This window comes from Acinonyx jubatus, chromosome A1 (assembly GCF_027475565.1).
Source record: "Acinonyx jubatus isolate Ajub_Pintada_27869175 chromosome A1, VMU_Ajub_asm_v1.0, whole genome shotgun sequence".
NCBI classification, from domain to species: Eukaryota; Metazoa; Chordata; class Mammalia; order Carnivora; family Felidae; genus Acinonyx; species Acinonyx jubatus.
Window position 1 is genome coordinate 171,634,551 of NC_069380.1, and position 18,039 is coordinate 171,652,589.

The 18,039-nt window shown below is 45.4% G+C and overlaps 2 protein-coding genes across 6 annotated transcripts in view; one reads left to right on the forward strand and one right to left on the reverse strand.

Moving 5' to 3' along the window:
- Positions 1 to 380: 380 nt before the first annotated feature.
- On the forward strand, positions 381 to 14,959 carry KIAA1191 (KIAA1191 ortholog). Of its 3 annotated transcripts, none has more exons than XM_015072710.3 (9): positions 381 to 603; positions 1,875 to 1,987; positions 2,269 to 2,355; positions 5,024 to 5,202; positions 8,471 to 8,597; positions 10,856 to 10,980; positions 12,981 to 13,087; positions 13,279 to 13,421; positions 13,556 to 14,959. In XM_015072710.3, the coding sequence occupies exons 3-9, from the start codon at positions 2,328 to 2,330 to the stop codon at positions 13,762 to 13,764; spliced, it is 918 nt and encodes a 305-aa protein (XP_014928196.1). In that variant the 5' UTR covers positions 381 to 603; positions 1,875 to 1,987; positions 2,269 to 2,327; the 3' UTR covers positions 13,765 to 14,959. The 3 variants fall into 3 exon arrangements, with proteins under 3 accessions (XP_014928196.1, XP_014928197.1, XP_053082258.1); XM_053226283.1 differs by lacking the exon at positions 381 to 603 and adding an exon at positions 1,204 to 1,222; XM_015072711.3 differs by lacking the exon at positions 2,269 to 2,355.
- A 454-nt stretch (positions 14,960 to 15,413) lies between these two features.
- The window catches only part of SIMC1 (SUMO interacting motifs containing 1), a 79,642-nt gene continuing 77,016 nt past the window's right edge, over positions 15,414 to 18,039 (reverse strand). For all 3 annotated transcript variants that reach the window (XM_027034942.2, XM_027034935.2, XM_053226281.1), the window contains exon 10: positions 15,414 to 15,925. In XM_027034942.2, the coding sequence (XP_026890743.1) occupies positions 15,663 to 15,925 (263 nt within the window). In that variant the 3' untranslated portion in view covers positions 15,414 to 15,662. The remainder of the gene's footprint in view (positions 15,926 to 18,039) is intronic.

Below are 18,039 nucleotides of genomic sequence, written 5' to 3' on the forward strand. Positions count from 1 at the left end.
GGAGAGCAGGTGCGGATAGCTCTTCTCGGTTGTGCTGTTAGTATGAACCCTGCATAACCTATCTATTCCTGGAAGAGGGTTCCGGCTCAGGCTCACTTCCTTAAGTGACTTCTCATCTCTCTGGGCCTCAAAATCACCTCCCTGAAACGGGTTTCAGGGTTTCACTTTGCAATGGCACCTCCATCTTTCTCAGCCTGTCATAGACCAAAGCACAGAATGGTGGTAAAGGGTGGCTTTTCCTCTGGGAACTGGCTAGTTTCACACCTGCAACTGTGGCCCCGCCCCTAACTCGCGGTGCGGCTGAAGTTGTGCGGCCTTCTGGACCGTGGACTACAGTTCCCAGCATGCCCCGAGGGCCTCTCGGGCCAAGTCTCGCGTGATGTGACGAGACCTCGGAAGGCTTTGCAGGAAGGCTGCCGGTCGCTGCCGGCCAGTGCTCTTTGGTTGGTGCCTGAGGCCTTCGGTGTCTCCACAGGCACGACGCTGCTCGCACCATGGCTTGGGTCCCGAATGCACCACAGCGTCTCGTGAGACAGGGGTCCTCGGAGCCTCTTTAGTGCCGGAGCTCTGGCCGCAGGCAGCCCCGCGGCGGCGGAAGAACAGGTAACCAGACGGCCCAGGCCTGGCCCTCCTTGGGGCTGTGTCCTGCGGGCATACGGAGGGGCGTGCCTGTGGCCCCTCCACCGAGGCGCTGGCAGAGGGCCTCTCCGTGGCTCGCCCTTGTCCCCTACCCAGGGTCAGAGCTCGGCCCCACAGCCCCTAGCTTCTCTTGCCCCGCCTTCTGGGAGGTTGTCTAGTGGGACGTCTGTCTGATGATCCCCCTGCATCCCCGCACCAGGCCTGGTCTCTGCTTCCTCAGACTGGGCTAGCCCGGGAACCCCACTCCTAGCCCTCACCCCATGCCTCTGCCTTGCCCTGCCCTCGGGGAACCTTCGGCTTGTGCCAGGCCGCGGCCTTAATCTCCTTTTTCTTAGATTCGCGGGGTGGGAGGGGGGTTGGGTCAGACCTGGCCTTTCAAATCCTTGTGGCTTTGTTCTGTATCCTGTGCAGGAGCAGCGTGAACCCTGCGGGGGAGTGCGAATGGGGAAAGGGAAGGGGAAGAGGAAGGGGCTGTATGTGGGTCGGAATGCTTCCTGGACCCGGAAGATGCTGAACTTTGGTTTCTGCGATGTTTTTTAATGAAGAACTAACTAGTTTGTCCTCTGAGCTTTCAGGATAGAGGGTCAGTGCAGCAAGTTGAAAAGCAAATAACTTGGCTTTTTGAGGGCTTTTTTAAAAATATTTTTTAATGTTTATTTTAGAGAGAGAGAGTGCAAGCAGTGGAGGGGCGGAGAGAGAGGGAGACACAGAGCCTGAAGCAAGCGCCAGGCTCTGAGCTGTCAGCACAGAACCCCAGGAGGGCCTGGAACTCAAGAGCTGTGAGATCATGAACTGAGCTGAAGTCATATGCTTAACCAACTGAGCCACTCAGGTGCCCCCAAGGGCTTTGTTTTAATTCCCCTGTAAAATGGGGGTGAAACTATCAGCCTTGCAGATGGGCCACTTATCTGTGACAGTGGACAAATCACATATATACATCTCCTGAGTTTTAGTTTCCTTCTTTTAAAATTATAGGGGATAGAAAGTGCCCGCTTTGCAGAGTAGAAAATGCTTATGAATAGAATGTTAATGCTGGCAACAAAGAATGAGTTTAACCATTATGGTAAATAGCTCCTTGCTGTGGGTTAAGTTGTATGGACCCTGGGTCCTAACTTACTTAAAAATGAAATGTTTATAATCACTGTTGCGAGGTTGTGGGGAATACATGAATGTATAGGAAGGTGTTTGGCAGACTCTGAAGGGCTCTACCAATGCTGGTTGTTTGTTATTCGTAGAACCTCTGAAATGGATGGACTCTTCCCAAGCAGCTTTGCTAATTCACAGCAGCTGGACAATGTTCCTCATTAATACCTGTCTGTCAGCATAATCGTCACATCATTTCACTCTGGTAAGGTGACCTTTTCACCACGTGTTAGTGTCTTTGTCATATCACAGGTGTTAAGATCAGCCATGAGTGTGGTGAGACCTTTGACTTTATCCTTTTTTTTTTTTTAAGTCATCTTTGGCATGTTTGTATGTTTGTCACCCACCCATTGGCTCTTCAACCAAGGTTGAAGTGTGCTTCAACCTTGTGAACAAGCTGTAAAACTGTGTGCCTGTCAGAAGAACAGGATTGGAGCTATTCTTTCGTGTTCACTGTAAGAAAATGCCCTTTGTTATTTTTATTAGGTGGCAGGCACTCAGCTCCGAATTCTATATAGAAAAAGCACCTGGATCCCAGTCTTTCAATGGCTTCGAGACAACCAGAAGTGCCTGGTAAACTTAATTCTTTTTGATAAAGTTTTGTTTTGCCCTTAATGTTTTAAGCTAGATAGAAACCAATTTTTTTCTCAACCATATATTAATGGTTACTTTCTGCCTCCAGGCAAGTATGTAAACTTAATAGATTGGCATCATTTAAATATTATCTTGCTAACTACCCAGCCAGGGTACAAACCCAAACCCTCACTCATAAGCGTACAGTCATTTCACTTAAGCATATACCAAATTTGTCACTTTCCTACAGATATCAAATAAGAATTCAGAATAAGTTGTGTAGTTCTAATAGTATGTACCAAAAATGACTGTACCTATCCCCCTTTTTTGAGGGGATGGGGGTGGGCAGAATGGAGGTCTGGGCAAAAAGGCACCAGCCTGATTTAAAGGCAGATTAAATTTGGGCAGTCGTGAAAACCCTCACAGCAACATCTAATGAGTCCTGGGCCTGTGTAGGGCAGTACCTTCTGGGTTACTAAAGTCATTGATCCCTCCTAGGACTGTTTTAGTGGGAAGGACCAGTGATTTTTAATCAGATCTGAATCCCTCAAATTTTGATTCTCAGTAGAGAGATACTGCCTGTCTTTCAAGGTTGCTGTGAAGATTAAATGTAACATATGTGAAAATGTGAGTTAAAAAATTAGTGATGAATATACATGTACTGCTCAGTTTTTTGGTCTCTATCTGTAGGAATATATTTCCTAATAAATTTTAGCTGACTTAGTATTATTTTTAGAAGGGCTGTTGGGATGGCTGCTAAGAGGGGTCTTTAAGATACTTTGAAATTGCTCCCAAATTAGGTGGATTATTAGGAGTCTCCCCCACGTCTCTCGATGTGGATCTGTCTCTGGTCTCTAACATCATCAGTTTGCATTATAGTTTGTCTTTCATCATTGTTGTGATCACATGAATTCCCTGTAACCATCTGGGCTATAGGGTTGCACTCATTAGGTTAAAGTTTGAGTGTGGGGAGGATGGAGTGTTGCACATAGAGTGTGAGCACTGGCTTAGATCTATGATGCAGTCCCCACCTTGCTACCTGGGTGTCACTTAAGTTCAATGCCTCAGTTTCCTGAGCTGGAAAATGGGAAGAATATCTGCTTAATGAGCATTAAGTAAGATGAGGGATGTAACTGCTCAGCAAGGAACGGTATTTGGTAATTATTATTTGCTTGTGTGTTTGTTTTAATTGAGTTACTTCACATGCCGTAAAATTCCCATTCAAAGTGAACAGTTTAGTGGTGATTCGTATATTCCCATGGTTGTGCAACCATCCCCACCATTTAATTCCCGAGCGTTTCACCACCCCAAAAAGAAAACCTTGTACCCATTAGCAATCACTTCTCCTCTGTTTCATCCTAGTCCCTGGCAACCATTGATTCTTTATTTCTGTGGATTTGTTAGTAATTATTATTAATGTTAATAATAATGGTAGCTGCTTGTTCCCCTTGCTCTTTCAATGAAGTGTCTTTGCTGGTTTGGGACTTCCTGCCATTGAAGTTGATGTCTTAGAGAGTTATGATATAATTTTAAGCAGGAAAATGTCATGCTGAAGGGAGGATCTGGACATCAGTTCTGCAGTGAAAGGATTAGCAAACAAACAAAATGAACTTTGCTCCCTGGTCTGGCAGAACTGAGAGTGCCCTTGAAGTAGGGTGCCTGTGTCACAGTGGGACATTCCTTCCGCCAGTGAGTTCAGTGGACAGGAATGGCAGGATCAGCCGGCAGTGCTTTATGAGAGTGGTTGTCAACAATTTCTGTGATGGAAATTGGCTCTGCTGTTTAAATCACACAGACTGCTCAAAACTAGAGGTGACTCTGGACAGGAAATGCTTTAATTATATCTTTTTAAAAAATATATACTTTAATGTTTTATTTATTTATTTATTTATTTATTTACTTACTTACTTACTTACTTACTTACTTACTTACTTTGCGGGGGCGGGAGGCGGGAGCCAGAGAGCAAGGGGGACAGAGGATCCGAAGTGGTTCTGCTCTGACAGCAGTGAGCCCGACGTGGGGCGCGAACTCATGAAACGTGAGATCATGACCTGAGCTGAAGTCAGATGCTTAACCAACTGAGTCACCCAGGTGCCCCTAATTATTTCTTATCATGGCACTCTTGTTTTCTTTGGTAGAGTAGGTAAAGAAGGCAGAAGATTTGCAGTTGTGCCCCAGCTGGCTACTTTCTGTATGAGCTTTGCCAAATCACTTTACCTGTAGGCCTTAGTTTCGTTATCTATAAAATGGGAACAAGAACTGCATATCTTTAGTCCTACATGAGTTGAGAGCCTTGGCTTTGCCGTTGGGTGGCTTCTGTGGCATAAAGAACATAGCTTCGAAATCAGGCTTGGGTTTTGATTTGATTCCAAACTGTACTTTGAAGGTGTATGACCTTACTCAGGTAATTTTAAATTGAAGTTTGTTTTTCTGCTCCATAAAAATGGATTAGAGCTTCTGGATGGGTAAAGTGGAGAATTCAAAGCATCAGGCATAAAGGAAGGATTTAGTACCATTACCTTTCCTTGAATGGATTAGCTATTCCAGAACAAGCTATTGCTCTGTCCCAGAAGGAGAGTGTTTCAGAGCTTTCCTGCCTAAAGATTAATTTAAAGATACTAGTATGTTCAGCTGCTGAACTCATCCTGACAGGTATCTCTGTTCTTAGCTCTAGAGCCTAGTGGGCCTCTAGGCAAGATGTCCCTGCCCATCGGGATGTACCGCCGGGCATTCAGCTATGATGATGCCCTCGAGGACCCTACACCCATGACTCCTCCTCCATCGGACATGGGCAGCATCCCCTGGAAGCCAGTGATTCCAGAGCGCAAGTATCAGCACCTCGCCAAGGTATCTGACTCCACTGACTGCTTCTGGCAAGCCCAACCTTTTCGTTTTCCTTCGTCTGCTCCAGAAGCCTTCAGTGGCTCTTGGCACCCTTTGAATTGGGTAGCCCCCTGTATGTTCTCAGTGCTTCAGCTGGAGTTGGTGGGCCTTCTTTTTTTTATGAATTCAAACTAGAATGGCTGTGTCTTCTCTTACCTGAGACTCTGCTGTGTCATCTCCCCGCCCCGTGATCCGACCATGCAAATTATTTAAGATTTCTTGCACTTGATGGGTATCTTATGCCTCTAAGTCTTTGCATCACACTGCTGGGATGTTTACAGTCCCTGTCCCGTTTACAGCCCCCGTCCTGTTCTCCCACCCCTCCTCCTACTTCAGCTGCACAATACATCTTAGCTCAGACATCTCTTCTGGGAGGGTTTTCCTCCATCCTGCTGCCCTTTGAGCTCTCTGCTGTGCCCCTGTCATAAACTTTACGTGATTTTTATCACCTTCCATGAGGTTCTTGAGGGCAGGGGCCATGTCCAGTTTTATACTCCCATCTGCAGTATTTAGCAGAGGACCTGGCGTGAAGTAGATTTCCAAAAAAAGTTTTCATGGAGTGATTAGGAGAAAAAATGGCTCTTTCCTGAACACATGCTGTGCTTTCCTCATGCGGTTCCTCCTGCCTCAGATGCCTCTTCCCATTGCTATCCTCCGTAAAGGCGCCTCCTTCCTAAGGCCCACCTGTCACACACACACACACATAACCCCACACACACCTCGTTGCACCTTGATCTGCTCTCCAGCCCTTTTGTGTAGTTTGGCTTCATAGGTTCTCACATGCTTGTTATAGACCTGTTTCCTGACTGCAGGGGCTGCGTCTCCCTCGCTTCTGACTCTCCAGCCATCAAGAACCCAAGAAAGGTGGTACTGTTGCCTGAATAAACTAGGCCTGCCAAGTTCACATGAGGTCATTTAACCTGCAGCTAGTTTCACTGAACTTTGAGCTGTGTGACAGCTCAGGGCCTGGCAGGAAGTGCACAGTACGCATCTGCTTAAGCAGACCTGGGTGAGAATCCCGTAAAGGTCTATGTACTAGCAATGACCTTGGGAACACAGCTTCATCCCCGAGTCACAGTGTCTTCATCTGAGAGATGAGAATACTTTATGTCATGGAGGTGTTGTGGGGGATCAAATCAAAAAAGATTAAGAGGCTTGACACGTTAGGTGTGTATCTGCTCCTGTGACTCCTGGCTTAACTTTCACTGGGTAGAGCTGTATTTGATCGTTCCTTTCCGATGAGGCCCCCAGCCCACCCCCTCCCACAGGAAGCTCTCAAAATAGGGAGCTCCGGTCTACAAAAGCATCCCCTGCAGCTCTGAGGGGAACTCCCTGGATCAGTTATCTACTGAAATCTGACCCAGTCATTTGTGAAGGAGAAAACATTTAGTCTAGAAAGCACAAGAGCGCCAGGGGGAAAGGGCCTGGCAGCCTGGCCTCAAGGCCAGAGCAGCACACTCGGGGGACAAGGGCAGAAAATGGGTCTGGCTTCTGATGGTGCATTGAAGGGCCACACCCTTTCCGTCCTAAAGGCTGCTGCTTACTCCACTGGGCAAGGGATGGGCTCCCAGTTTTGTATCCTGCCCCAGCTGGAAAAGTTGACAGTTTGGAACAACTGTTCTCTCAAAAGAAAGCTTGATTTGACTCATTACATGCATTCTCTCATTTGTCCTGACTCCCCGTGTCCAAACAGTCAACCACGCTCCAAGTGAGGAAGTAGAGGTCCCTTTTAGTCAAATAGGGTTACAGCTAAAAGCTAGAAATCCCATTTTGTAACAGGGATGCAGCATTTCAGTACTTTATTCTGCTCTCCTCCTTTTGGACCATCTTTCTCCTCAATTCTTTTGGAGAAGCAGAGAACAAAGAATAAACCCAGTTCTCTTCTTCCTGGTAGTCCTGAGCATGGTGTCTAGATTACAGAGGTGGCATGTCTGAGCTTTCTCATGTTAAAGGTTAGGAGCTAGCTAGCTAGCTAGCTATTTATTTATTTATTTATTTATTTAATTGTCAAGTTAGCTAATATACAGCATATACAGTGTACTCTTGGCTTTGGGAGTAGATTCCCATGATTCATCGCTTACGTACAGCACTCAGTGCTCATTGCAACAAGTGCCCTCAGTGCCCATCACCCATTTTCCCCAGCTCCCCCGTCCCCATTTTTGATTTGTTTTAAAGACCGTTACTTGAACCTTTAGAGCAGTAGGCATCAAACTGTGGTCCTGGGCGCTCGCGGCATTAGCATCACCTGGGAATTTGTTAGAAACATGATTTTTTTTTTTAATGCTTATTTACTTTTTGAGAGAGAGACCCACACAGACAGACAGAGACAGAGTGCAAGCAGGAGACAGGCAGAGAGAAAGAGAGGGAGACCCAGAATCCGAAGCAGGCTCTAGGCTCTGAGCTGTCAGCACTCGTGTAGGGCTCGAACTCATGAACCGTGAGATCATGACCTGAGCTGAAATCAAGACTTGGATGTTTAACCCGACTGAGCCACCCAGGTGCTCCAGAAACATGAATTCTTGAGAGCCCCCCCATGCCTCTCCCCGAACTCGTTGAATCAGCTCTGGGGTGGGCCCAGCAATCTTTATTTAACAAGTCCTCCATGGGATTTTGATGCTCAGCAAAGTTTGAGAACCACCTAGCAAATGTAGTGATTAAACAAAGCCAGCATAGTGACTGGGACATGGTCAGGGCTTAGTAATGTTTCTCCTGCATTCTTAGGGACACAATCGTATAGTATATTATACAGAGGCTGGGAAGGTAGAAGACCTCAAATCTTCAAATTCTGGCTTTCTCACTTTTATTTATTTTTTTAAAAGTTTATTTATTGAGAGAAAGCATGAGCATGCACAAGCAGGGGAGGGGCAGAGAGGGAGGGAGAGAGAGAATCCCGGTGGGCTCTGCGCGGTCAGTGCAAAGCCTGATGCAGGGCTTGAACTCAGGAACCGTGAGATTGTGACCTGAGCCAAAGTCAAGAGATGCTTAACTGACTGAGCCACCCAGGCGCCCCCAGCTTTCCCACTTTTATAAATTCAGACTATTCATATAATGTCTTTGTGTGTTTTCACTGTGGATAATACATACGTAATTGGGTGGAGATAACCAACCCCCTTTCAGATATTTCCTTACCTGTCAGGTGAAAGGTATTTGGGTAACTTCTTCCCCAAAGGAGTAAGTTTAGGTGTGTGACTCCCCTGCCCTACTCAAGCTCCTCCTTACCTTTCTTGAACAGGCGGAGGAAGGGGAGGCCAGTGTCTCCTCCCCTGCCATGACCATGTCATCGGCCACTGACAGTGTGGACAAGGCCCCTGTGGTGAAGGCTAAAGCTACTCATGTCATCATGAATTCTCTGATCACAAGTAAGCACTTTTCATCCTCAGAATAGAATGAAGTAGGGGCGGGGAGAGTTTGGGCTTCCTACAAGCTAGCTGTGGGGGATACTGCAGACTCCCATGCCTTAGCATGGCATGTCCTGACCGTGCCTGGCCCTTGTCAGCTTGGCTGCTGAGGCGTCGGTACTGACGATCATTTAAATGGAAGGTTTGCCAAATATTGAGCATCTCAGTTGATTTGGGTGCATCCCTGCTGATCTGCTGATGCAATCTGATTTTCCCATATCCATTAGTGTGGCGTCAGGCCAGTTAGTTAACTCTCGAGACTGTTTCCCTCTCCGTGAAATGAGGCAGCTGGTTGGTGGGCTGAGGGGAGGTGTAGCTGGCCCCAGTGCTCAGTGGCTGGGAGCTGCTGCTGCTGTGGCTGTCTCAGGCCGTCCTGGAGATGGTGACACGCTGAGGCATCTCCCACCTGCCCTGCGCTACTACTACTTCTTATTTTTAATTGAGAGGCTCAAAGTTGTTTCTCTTCCTGGACCTGAGGCAAGTTCGGTGCCTCAGACATCTTTATCGTCTTAGGAATGTGTGGTTTGTGGGTCTAATGAGACCAGAAATGAGAGCTAGCTTTTTTTTTTTTTTTTCTTCTTTCCCTTTTAAAACCTTGTAACAAATTAACTAAACTTTTGGTTCTGAGGGCCCTTCTAGTTGCTGTGGGAAGTTAATTAACATCTCTTAGATCCACAGCTCTGCTGGTCAGCAGCAGCTCTGCCGAGCACACAGAGCTCCTTGGTTGGCTCCGCTTTGAAGTTGGAAGTTTTTGTTTACCTGCTCCAGGAGGGCATCCACTTGTCTTGGGCAGTTCTTGGAGAATTCACCTAAGAACCCAAAGTCCAAACTCCTCCTTGGACTTTTTTTTTTATTCCTACATAAAGGCACTGTTTGAATCAGCAACTACCACTTGTATTTTGCCAGCTTGAGAAGGTATCGTGGCAGGCGTTAGAAAAGCTTAGGCATTGTCTTAGCACAGTATTAACTTCTTTATTGATGATCCCATTTCTCACCAGTGCAGAATGTTGTTAACAGCCCAGTGTGCTCCTGTCACTCAGATACTTGTTTGGTTTAGTCACTTCCACTTTTGAGCAAGTTTTTATGTAATCACAGGTATAGACATACCATTCTGTTTTGCCCAACTAATAATGCCATGAACTTTGCTGTTGTTCTAGTCTTAAATTTAAAAAAAGCAACAAAAAACCCTCTGCATTTAAAATCCTCACAGGTATAGACATACCATTCTGTTTTGCCCAACTAATAATGCCATGAACTTTGCTGTTGTTCTAGTCTTAAATTTAAAAAAAGCAACAAAAAACCCTCTGCATTTAAAATCCTGGTGTTAGTGAACTGTAATTCATTAAATCCTTTCCTGCTTTTAAAATTTTCAGGTGGCCACCTGGCAAAATTGGAAAACATTTTTATGCATTTGTTTTCCTTTTGCTTCTATTTCTGATGATAATAAAATAGTTCCTTAGAAGGGGAATGGCTAACTCATAAAGGACATCTGGTGTCTAGGCTTTTGGTCCCCAGCTGCCACATTCCTGTATGAAGGGGTGTGTTTTGTAGTGTGTGTACAGATGAAGCAAAAATGCAGCTGTCAGTCATACCGCAGATTAACTGACTTACTGATGAGATAAACGGGTCAGACTGACCTAACACTGAGTCTGCCTGTGTCTTCTGCCGGGTACCGTGATGGCTGATCTCACACTTGAGACACGTGGGATCAGCAGACCTTGGCTAGGTCAAAGCATGTTCTCTGTGGTTTGGATCTACTTGGGACCTTGCTGCCACCCGGCCTAAATGCAGCCCGTTTCTCTTTGGTAGAGGTCTCTGTGGGAGTAACGAGGGTGGGGAGTCTGGGGAAGCTCCACGCTTGGAGAACTTGCACCACTTCTGAATGTCAGCTGCCTTCTCCATGTTGCATTTCTAAACACACAAAAAAACGTCAGTGCACAAATAAAGGAAGGTAAGGAGTGTTTCCCTGCAGGTGATCCGGCCATCCCTTTAGGAGTAACCTATTTTAGTTTGGTGTGAGGGAAGGCTTCCTTCTGGTTAGAGAACTTTTGTATGAGGTTCAGCATTGCTGCCGTGATGCCCGTCTGGGGGACCCCTCCTCCTCAGATGGTCAGTGTGGTCTCTTGCTTCTGGGGAGAACAGCGGACATCTGTGTAGATCTCCCCCAGTTTGTGGTGGGCGAGGGGGATGGGCATGACCATCATCTCCTCTGTTCCCAGAACAGACCCAGGAGAGCATTCAGCGTTTTGAGCAACAGGCAGGGCTGAGAGATGCTGGCTACACACCCCACAAGGGCCTTACCACCGAGGAGACCAAGTACCTGCGAGTGGCAGAAGCACTCCACGTAAGCTCGTCTCTTAGGAACGTTAAGAAAGCCCTCCTCACTCATAGCTCGAGATGTGGCTGTGTGGCTTACAAGTTACCAGCGCAGCCAGCCGGGGGTTGTGGAGAGCAGTGGACAGAATTGGGTGAGCGTTTCAGAACTGGTTTAGTCCCACCTGTGGTGGCACTTTCTGGTTGAGAGCTCCAGAACTCTCAGCCTCTGGTTTCTGCTTATCCATCTGTAAAGTGGGGGTATCTGCCTTGTTGCCTTCTGGTCAGGGGGATCAGATGAGACTCTGAGCTTACACATGATGTGTGTGAGCACGTTATGAACAATGGAGCGGGTACTTTGTGTACCAGAGTGACACTTTGAGGGAGAGAAGAGAATCGGACAGTCTCAACAGTTTAGCGGGAAAGGAACGTTATGCTCTATGTTTAATTTATTTTTAAAATTTTATTTATTTTGAGAGAGACAGTGAGTATGAGCGAGAGGCAGAGAGAAAGAATCCCAATTAGGCTCTGCACTGTCAGCACGGAGCCCGATGTGGGGCTCAAACCCACAAACTGAAATCATGACCTGAGCTGAAATCAAGAGTCAGACACTTAACCGACTGAGTCATCCAGGCTCCCCTAGTTTTTAAAATAGTAAAATCACAGGTAGAATTGAAATGTTTTTGCCCTTTCATTTCTAAAATTGGAATGAATGAAGAATAATTTTTGATGAGGTTAATGACTAATTGTATGAATGACATAGTTTCAAGGGATTTTCTGCCGGGGACTACTAGGTGGCACTTAATAGTGCTTTGTGATCTATGAAGCACTTGGATTCACTTAGTCTTTGTATTAATCCTTGGAGGTAGATACTGTTCTCCATATTTTATAAATGAAGAGACTGAGGCCCAAGGTCATATATGTAACCAGTCACAGTACTAGAACTCAAAATCTCCTGATTCCCTATTTCCCGGTGTTTTTCCCCCCATATTCCAAAGTTGTCTGGGAATCTGGTTCCTTAAGGGGTCATAAGAGGATCATGATGCACAGTATATGGTACTGGTGGCTTGTGGGTAAGGATATAGGACATTGTGGACTGTTTGCGTTTTGCAGTGAGCATCCCAGATGATTCTTTGCACCCTAAGTTTAGAAACCACTGCTGTAGGGCATCAGGGTTGGGTTGGTGGCTCATTTAATCTCTCAGACAAGGCAGATAATTCTGGAGAGGGGCACTGTCCGTCTTTGAGAACTTTCCAGGATAGGTGTCAGTCAGAATTCCAGTTGAGCAATTTTTCCAGTTGGCTGGCCCATTTTCTGCATCTTGGCCACAGGAGTAGAACGTGAGGATGGCTGAAATGCCAGCTTACATAAATTGACATGTTGAGTGTGGGAGAACATTTAGACATGCTCATTTGTTTGGAATGTAGCTTGGGCTTGCTAGATAATGGCGCACAGAGACCGTGGTGGTGGAGCGGGCCTTGATCTAGAAGAACTGAAAAGTAGACTTGTCTCTCCCCTCCGAGACGGCTAGTCTGTATGTTAGGAACCCAGAGTGACTTTCCCCAGTGAAGGGAAAGGGGCAGGCTCCACATAAAAGCATTTAGCTGGAGAGGAGTAGCATGCCTGAGTCTTGGCTTTGAGACACCGGGAATGGCAGGGCTTGTACCTGGTAGGAGAAGCAGCATGAGTGCTCAAGGGCCTCCTTAAAAGGCCGAAAAGGCCTATAGCTTGTGTTCTGGTTTTTCACTTGCTGGCAAGTGGGAAAATTATTTCTCTGAAAGCAAAAGCTCTATTGCGGTATTTAATACAGAACTATTTGAGATATGTTGTAGAATGAATACATTCTCCTAAAGATGGAATTCTGTCTAGTACGGCAAAATCAAATATCTGTTCTGTAATCAAAATTATTCTACGTATTAACGTTTTTCCTTTTGCCTGAGGTTAAAGTGTGAACCAAGTTATTTCTACCCAAACTAGCTGTTTTGTATTTGCTGTCATTTAAAAAAAGTCCCTTCTCACCCATCTGAACAGAAATTAAAGCTACAGAGTGGAGAGATAACAAGAGAAGAGAAGCAGCCGGCCTCAGCCCAGTCCACCCCCAGCAGCACCCCGCACTCCTCCCCTAAGCAGAAGTCCAGGTGAGCCCTTGCTGGGAGCCTTTCGTGCTGCATCGTGCTTCCAGGAAGCTAGTGCTGCATGTGAAATTGGAGCTTAAGCCTGTGGTTTCAGAGGGAGCCAGGGGAGCTGACAGTTCTAGTCTTTTGGCATGAGGCGCTTCTAGAGGTGTCAGAAGGGGATATAAGGATATGCTTTATTCTTTCTCTTCCAGAGGCTGGTTCACTTCTGGTTCTTCCACAGCCTTACCTGGCCCAAATCCTGGCCCCATGGATTCTGCAAGTGGGGACAAGGACAGAAACTTGGCAGATAAATGGAGCCTCTTTGGACCAAGATCCCTCCAGAAGTCTGATTCAGGTAAGGCAGCTCCTTCAAAAAAAACCAAAAACCAAAAACAAACAAAAAAAACCCCATGTGGATGGCATTTTACCATGTATATTGGGAGCTGCTACTAATTTTGAAATAATTTACTTTTTGGTTTACTTCCATAGGAGGTTTTGCCACCCAGGCTTACAGAGGAGCCCAGAAACCTTCTCCGATGGAACTGATCCGTGCCCAGGCCACCCGCATGGCTGAAGATCCAGCAACCTTCAAGCCACCCAAGATGGACATCCCAGTGGTGGAAGGGAAGAAACAACCGCCACGGACCCACAATCTCAAACCCCGTGACTTAAATGTGCTCACACCCACTGGCTTCTAGAGCTCTTTGTATTCCAGGGACTCTGGATAGAGGATATCTTGTATCCAATTCTCTTTTTACCTTGGCTTTGACATAGGAAAGGTTTCTTTTTTTTTTTTTTTTAACCTCTTAAACCGAGGCTAGAGCTGGAGATATAATTGGGTTTTGAGGAATGTTAGTGCAAAGCTTATCCTTGTGTGGAAGAAGCCATTTTGTATGGTTTAAAGTTAAATCCCAGCAGTGATGTATGGGGGACCTCATTACCCATTTTTGTATCATTTACCTTAGACAAGAACTTTGATCACTGCTTACTAGGTAAATAATGTTTGTGTTGGTCCAGAACTGAGGCTTCTTGATGTCTTTACCACTATCAACACGTGTGCATGGAGAAACCATGAAATAGATGTATTCACGAGCTAGTTTAGACTTTGGCCCTCTTGACTAGTGTACTTCTGTGTGTTCCAGCCTTGTCCGTGGGGCACCTGAGATCTATTTGAGCCAGACTCGGCAGGGACCCCTCTCCCTATGCTGAAACCGGAGCGTCCTTGCCTTTCGGTAGGCCTTACGGATCATGTCATCTTGCAGCCACTCATCGCCGGAGCTCTTATGTGTCACAGAGCAAACACTAGTCTTGCATATCCTTTTTTGCGCTTTGAAAATGAGAGTAACTCACAATTCGGTTGAAAACTTCCTAAGGGAGGAAATTTAGTGTACTGGTTTGGTATAGATAAATGGATGTTAAACTTTTTTAGTATGGAAGGTGGTACCTACATTTAGATTATAGTCATTGAGGTTCATGTGAAACCAGTGTCACCCTATTTTGAATTTTTTTTTTTCCATTTTGATTTTCTTGTTCAGGCGAAGCATAAAACTTTTTTTTTTTTCTGAGAGGTAGAAGAATTTAAAAATTTTCTATATGAAATCGTCCCCCACAAAGAGCTGCATACTTTTATAAATATGTAAGTTACTGAAGAACATTTATTTTTCCTCTCACCATGTATATGTTCAGTCATTGTTCTAAACACAGTCTCAAATTCCCACTGTTGTGTTTTATTTTGGATAGTGTCCTGTCTACATAAGGACCTGGGCTGACCTTTCCATAGAGAAGCCCTGGAGTCTAAAATGATCAGAATAATTAATTTATTTGTGTCTTCTGTTCTGTATGCTTGTATTTCTTATTTGTTTTGACAATAAAAATCCTTAGTGCTTTCTCAAACGTGGATAGCTTTTTTTTGTTTGTTGTTTTTTGGGTTTTTTTGGTCCTTTTGAGAGTTGTTATTACATTCTGCCTACTCGCAGTCATAGAACCTAAGCATGGTAAACTTGGTATTTTGAAAAACCAGTGCCTTTTTATTGTATCCTTTTAACATCAAATTATTTGTAACACATTCAATCCTTTTGTTTCTGCCTCCCCAACCCCCCCCCCCCCCCAATACATTAGATCTTAACAGACTGGCCACAAAGTCAAATTCATAGTCAGCATAACAGCTCTAAAATAGGATGTTTGTGTTCCATCAGGGAGAAATGAGTAGATCTTTCTCTTTCGAAACAGGTTATCAGTACCTTGAATGACATACGTTGATGTCCAGAATTTGTTCAGCAGAGGGATTCTTTTTTCACATATTGAGTGGAAATGGTAAACACATAGTGCATATAGTATTACCTGTTTCAAAAAAGGTATAAATAATTTATTAAAAAATATATACACCTTGTATATTTAAGCCATATTTGAGAACAGGCTAGGATAGAATATCAAAAAAAGATATTTACTAAAGAGTTAGAAAGTCATTATAACCTACAGATAAATAGATAGGTTTGGTCCTCTAAGATTTTTAACTACTTCAGATACTTTTAGAACTTCCAAGTAGTTGGAGATAGAGTTCGGGAGGTATTCTTGGTGTTCAGTGCTTAGAAGGACCTCAGGGGCTGCTCCAGTTCTTTGGAGGAGGCTCTGCATCGGGGTTCAAGTCAGCGGCATAGAAGAGCAGGAGCTTCAACAAGTGCACCTTGTCTTGGAGCTGCGGCACGAGCGGCTCCCCCAGCATCTGGACCAGGCGGCTGCGGAAGGCCTCGATCTGCTTCTCCACGTCCACCACCGTGATGTCATCCCCCTGCTGGGGCTTGGGCTTAATCCTTTTGATGATTAAGTCTTTTCGATCAATCACTGAACTCCGTAAGTGCTCTGCAAGAGGGAAAAAGTCCACTGAACTGTTCTTGAACTGCTTTTAACTCCCCTTTATCGTTTAAGATGAAGTGCAATTTTAGCAGGTAGGGTCTGGGCAGAGACTGGTTACTGGGGTACGACTCAAAGGCTATTTGAGGAACTGTGGTAACTCCATTTTTTTTAAAGTTGCTTATTTTTAATAATTTATTTATTTTTGAAAGAGAGAGACAGAGCGTGAGTGATGGAGGGGCAGAGAGTGAGAGAGACACAGAATCCGAAGAAAACCTCAGGCTCTGAGCTGTCAGCACAGAGCCCGATGTGGGGCTTGAACCCGTGGGGCTGGAACCCATGGACCATGAGATCATGACCTGAGTTGAAGTCAGATGCTTCATCGACTGAGCCATTCAGGCACCCCTTTTTAAGTCTGAGAGAGAGCGAGCCAGCACGGGGAGGGGCGCAGAGAGAATCTTAAGCAGGCTCCACATTCAGCACAGATCCTGATATGGGGTCTCGATCCCACAACCCTGTGGATCATGACCTGAGCCAAAACCAAGAGACGGATGCTCAACCGACTGCACCACCCAGGCGCCCCTACATGAAGAATTATGATGGTGCAACTTACTCTCAACTCAAGTATTTAGGTGGATCAACAGATAAACCAAATGTGGCAAAATGTTAATAGCTACTAAATCAACATAAAAGGTAAATGGGTGTTCATTGAACCTCTCTTTCAACCCTTCTGTAGGTCCAAAAATAAAAACATTAGGGAAAAGTAAAAGAGGTTATAAAGGTGGGTAATCCCAATGCACAGATCAGCCCCAATAGGATTCTGGAAGCCTGTGGAGCTCAGGCAAAGCAGCACAGGTCAGGCTAAGGCAAATGGATCAAAGAGAGCTCCGAGGACTTGCGGACTCCCAGATGCACCAGTGTGCACTAACGAGAGCATCATTTTCTCGATCTCATTTGTGAAAAGGGGATAATGGCACCTCTGCCAGCAGGGTTATTAGGACCGAACTACCTTGTACCCAGAAGTTTGGGAAACACAGAATAAACTTATTTTTAAGCAACGTTTACGTTAGGTTACGTTTTCAAATAATATGCTCAATATGTTTCTCCTGAACCTTTAGATAACTTTCTAGGTAAAGTCCCTCTAAACTTAGGGCACTAGGCCTAACTGTAATATGAAAAGAAAGTACAACAAATACAACAAATGGAGTGTTCAAAAAGGTAACACAGGAAGCAAAACTGCCTTGAGGTGTCATTTCAGGGCCCTTTCAGCATTCAATCAACAATTCCAGCAATCATCTACTATGCATCTGGAACTGGGCTAGTTTCCAGGGATACAGTGGAATTAGACTTGGGCCCAGCCCCCACGGACTGGCATTCTACTTGCAGAGAGCCTGACAGTAAACCAGCCGTCAAGAACAACTATAGTTTTGGTGAGTACAATCAGAGAAATAAATCAGATGCTGTGATAGATAGTGGCACTGGGGGAATGAGGGAAGCAGCCCACTCTAGTCAGGGAGGGCCTCTTAGCTGAGTCCTGAAGGATGAGAAGGAGGCAACTGCAAAGGCCTAGGGGAAAAGCAATTCAGGTAATGAGAACAGGAGCTGTAAATGCCCCGAGGCAGGACAAAGCCTGTTCTGAGAACTAGAGGTAAAATCTGGGTAGTAAGGGAGAGTGGTAAAAGATGAGACTGGAAGGCAGTCTGGACCACAGAACAATGTGGAGTTTGGCCTTGAAGAGCACATGGAAGTATCTGGAGGGTTGTAAGCCAGGGAATGTCCTCCATTTTATTCTGCTACTGGTGGAGAATGGTTGTACGGGGGCAAAAGCCTTTTAGTAAAATGGTTTTCTTAAGGCGTATGCTACTCTGAAAAATACGAAAGTGATTTGGAAAAAATGGAAAGAACTGGCTGAACAGAGGGGGGGAGAGGGAAGACTTGGGGTGGGAAGAAGAGTTTGGAGTTCATTAAGGTAATACAGCACATTCAAAGAAGCAAATGTTAGCTCTTTCCATCCAAACACTGTCCAAGGGGGAGGAGCTCTCAGCCAGTGGACTTCGGCCATTCTGGTCCAGTTGGCAAAGGCCTTGGATTTTATGCTTCAGTAAGCATGCTTTAGTAAGTCT

What these genes read in the sequence shown, in the direction of transcription:
- KIAA1191 (XM_015072710.3), top strand. Translation starts at nt 2,328, where the DNA reads ATGGCTTCGAGACAACCAGAAGTGCCTG. An exon ending in CATGAATTCTCTGATCACAA is followed by an intron (nt 8,598 to 10,855) that starts GTAAGCACTTTT and finishes CTCTGTTCCCAG; the next exon opens with AACAGACCCAGGAGAGCATT. An exon ending in TCCCCTAAGCAGAAGTCCAG is followed by an intron (nt 13,088 to 13,278) that starts GTGAGCCCTTGC and finishes TTTCTCTTCCAG; the next exon opens with AGGCTGGTTCACTTCTGGTT.